General features: G+C 36.9%; 1 protein-coding gene across 1 annotated transcript in view; it reads left to right on the forward strand.

Moving 5' to 3' along the window:
* Positions 1-135: 135 nt before the first annotated feature.
* LOC103460541 (uncharacterized) overlaps positions 136-3037 on the forward strand; it is a 31411-nt gene continuing 28509 nt past the window's right edge. The window contains exons 1-4 of the mRNA XM_017303375.1: positions 136-275; positions 1509-1558; positions 1671-2033; positions 2185-2306. Of these exons, the coding sequence (XP_017158864.1) occupies positions 271-275; positions 1509-1558; positions 1671-2033; positions 2185-2306 (540 nt within the window). The 5' untranslated portion in view covers positions 136-270. The remainder of the gene's footprint in view (positions 276-1508; positions 1559-1670; positions 2034-2184; positions 2307-3037) is intronic.

Genomic DNA, 3037 nt, shown 5'->3' on the forward strand with positions numbered 1-3037 from the left:
TGGAGAGGAAGAGGAGCCAATGGAGAGGAAGAGGAGCCAGTGGAGAGGAAGAGGAGCCAATGGAGAGGAAGAGGAGCTGATAGAGAGGAAGAGGAGCCAATGGAGATGAAGAGAAGGCGCCCAGTTTGTCCAAGCTTGTTTTTCTCGGCCTCAGACGCAGAAGTGATTATTCCGTCACCTCCCAGTATTTATATCGGTCTTTTATCCTGTGCTGCTTATTAACCAACAGAACTCATGGCTTAACAAGCGTTTTATCCACTAATCCATCAGATGAGGTGAGTCAGTTTGTTGTAGTTTGTTGTGCGATTTCACCGTTTGTGTCTCAGAGAGTGAAGTGAATAACTGACACCCAACAAATCCAACAAATATCCTGAGGTTGTTGCTCCGTTTGTGCCGTTAAAACCAACATTAGTGACTTTCGGTTTTTGAGACGATAAAAGTTATAATTTTGTCTGATTACGTCAACCCTGTTACAACGGTAAAAAAAAAAAATGTTTATCATCCAGAAATATATTTATTGAATTTAGAACAACTTAGCATAAAGTATTAATATTCGAATATTATCAATAAGTCTCAATGTGACACTTTCTTGTGGACATTGTGACCATTTTTCTCATCAACCATTTCGTCCATTTGCTCATTCTGCTGTCTATTATGGGATGTTTTCTGTCATTTGAATCCTTCTTCTTAATAACAGCTTTTACAACTGATGAGTTAAAGTAAAGTTCCACATTGTTCTTATAGTCTGTTGTTGAGCTTGTGTGACTTGAATAAATATTTTTTATCAGACAAAAGTTGCTCAAAGTCTCATCATCACATTTTGTTAATTTAACTAGAGTCACAACTGAGAGACCAGGCAGGAACTGGTACCTGAATAAATCAGACATTAGAACCAGTTTTAAAAGTCAGAGATTAATAGAAGTTATGGAGAAATTTGATCAGATTATGAAGAGATCAGAAATACTGGAAACTGGCTTAAACTCTCCTTTATATGAAAAGCAGCCATTAACCAGTGAGAGTGAGATTAAGACTTTATAGGTTCTAAAAGAATCATGTGAAATGATGCGACGTGTAAAAGTAGAAACATTTCTGCCTCCTAAAGACTCCAGCTGGTCGACTGAGGAGATTTATGCAGGATCAGAAAGATGATTTCTACTTTATTTCCCTTGTGGTTCATCTGCATTACTACTATTTAAAAGATGAATTATTGTTTATTTGTAAATAATTTATTAAACCTTTTGAACAAACTGATGTTGCGTTTTATTTGAAAAGTGAAAAATATGTGAGAAATTTAAATGAATCTTAGAATAAACTCCAACTATTTCCAGATTTTACTGACTGATGTTTTTTTTTACTTAATTTACAACCTTATGCTGTAAATAAGGTTGTACTTATATAAGAATGCATTTACCTTATGTACAACAGGAGTCCAGTTGTTCCTCATACTGTTAGTGATGTTGTTCCTGATGTCCTGCTGCCTCTCCTCCTCCTCTTCCTCTCTCTCTCAGGATGAAGATGATCTCCCTGCTGCTCCTCATCCTCAGCTCATGTCTCTGTGGTCAGTCTCCATCTTGTCTTTGTGACAGAAAGCTCTCTWGATGGAGCTGAAAGACTCCCATGTTCCAGTTCTCAGTGTGTCTGCTCCTCTCTTTCCCTCTCTGTCTCCTCAGCAGCAACATTTGTAGTGAATGTGACCCAGAGCAGCTATGAGGCCGAGGAGAACCAGAACATCACTCTGGAGTGGACCTTCACCTCCAGGACTCAGGGATCCTACAGGGAACTGTTCATCTACTGTGAAGCGATCACGGATCATGGAGTCTTTGTTATCTATCACATGCATAAAGGTGTTGAGATTCCAGCATCTCAGGATGATCAGTTTTCAGGACGAGTCCAGATTGACAAAGACGTCCTCAGAGAAGGACGAATCAGACTCCATGTGTCCAGACTGAGGACTGAAGACTCTGGTCTGTATCTGTGTGACGTGATGACAGATTATGGATTCAACTCTGGAAGATGTCGACTCAAAGTTACTGGTGAGAAGAAATATTATTAATACATTTTTGTTTAATAGTTAAATTCTTAAGATCTGTGTTGATGAACCAACATCTTCATCTTCATCATGAATCCTTCTGGATCTCAGTTTCCAATAAACATTAATACATATTTCTGGTTTCTCTCCATTAGCTGCTGATCAGATCAAAACTCGGAGACCAACTTTTACTCCAGAACCAGAGAGAGGAGCAATGATCATCATCATCATCGCTCTGACAGTCACAGCAGCAGTAGCAGCAGCAGCAGCAGCTTTTGTGGCTCTAACTATAAAATTTATTTTGTGGTTCGGGAAGAAAAGAAAGAAAAACAAAAGGAATCATTCAACAAGTGTAGGTGCAAAATATAATGCAGATAAAAGTTTTGTTCACTTAAGTTTGGTTGATGATAATTTTGCCGCCACAGAAACATCTGGTTAGATTTAATGTTCTGATGAGTAAAATGTTAGATTCTAATTAATTAATATATAATAATAATAATAATAATGATCAGTTTATTGTTATTCTTTCAGTTTCCTTTTTTAAATAATTTCTAAAAACTTTCTGAACTCAGTCAGAATCATTGATCAGTTATTGTGTCTAAATAATGAATCAGCTGATTGTTACTGATAAAGTGTCTTAATTTATTATCGTCACATTTAGATAAACATTTGTATAAACATGTTATGAAGAAAAAAGCCCTGCGACAGTGTGATGGTTCTTGCATAAACCAGCCAGAGAGACGCTGAATGGAATCCAAAAATAATCTTAATTTATTACAAAAAAGTTCAAAAATAATTAAACAATGAAGAACTGGACCCAAAAACTGAGGTCAACATAACAAATACCAACTCTGGTAGTAACCCAAAGAACTCAAGCACAAAACTGACCTAACAAACAAGACATGAGGGGAGCTTAAATAGTGGCTGATCAGACCACAGCTGACACACAAGGGGTAATTAAACATACAAAAACTTAAACAAATACTAATCAATACAACACCAAATCTT

The sequence above is a fragment of the Poecilia reticulata genome, unplaced genomic scaffold (assembly GCF_000633615.1).
Source record: "Poecilia reticulata strain Guanapo unplaced genomic scaffold, Guppy_female_1.0+MT scaffold_255, whole genome shotgun sequence".
In the NCBI taxonomy this organism is placed as follows: domain Eukaryota; kingdom Metazoa; phylum Chordata; class Actinopteri; order Cyprinodontiformes; family Poeciliidae; genus Poecilia; species Poecilia reticulata.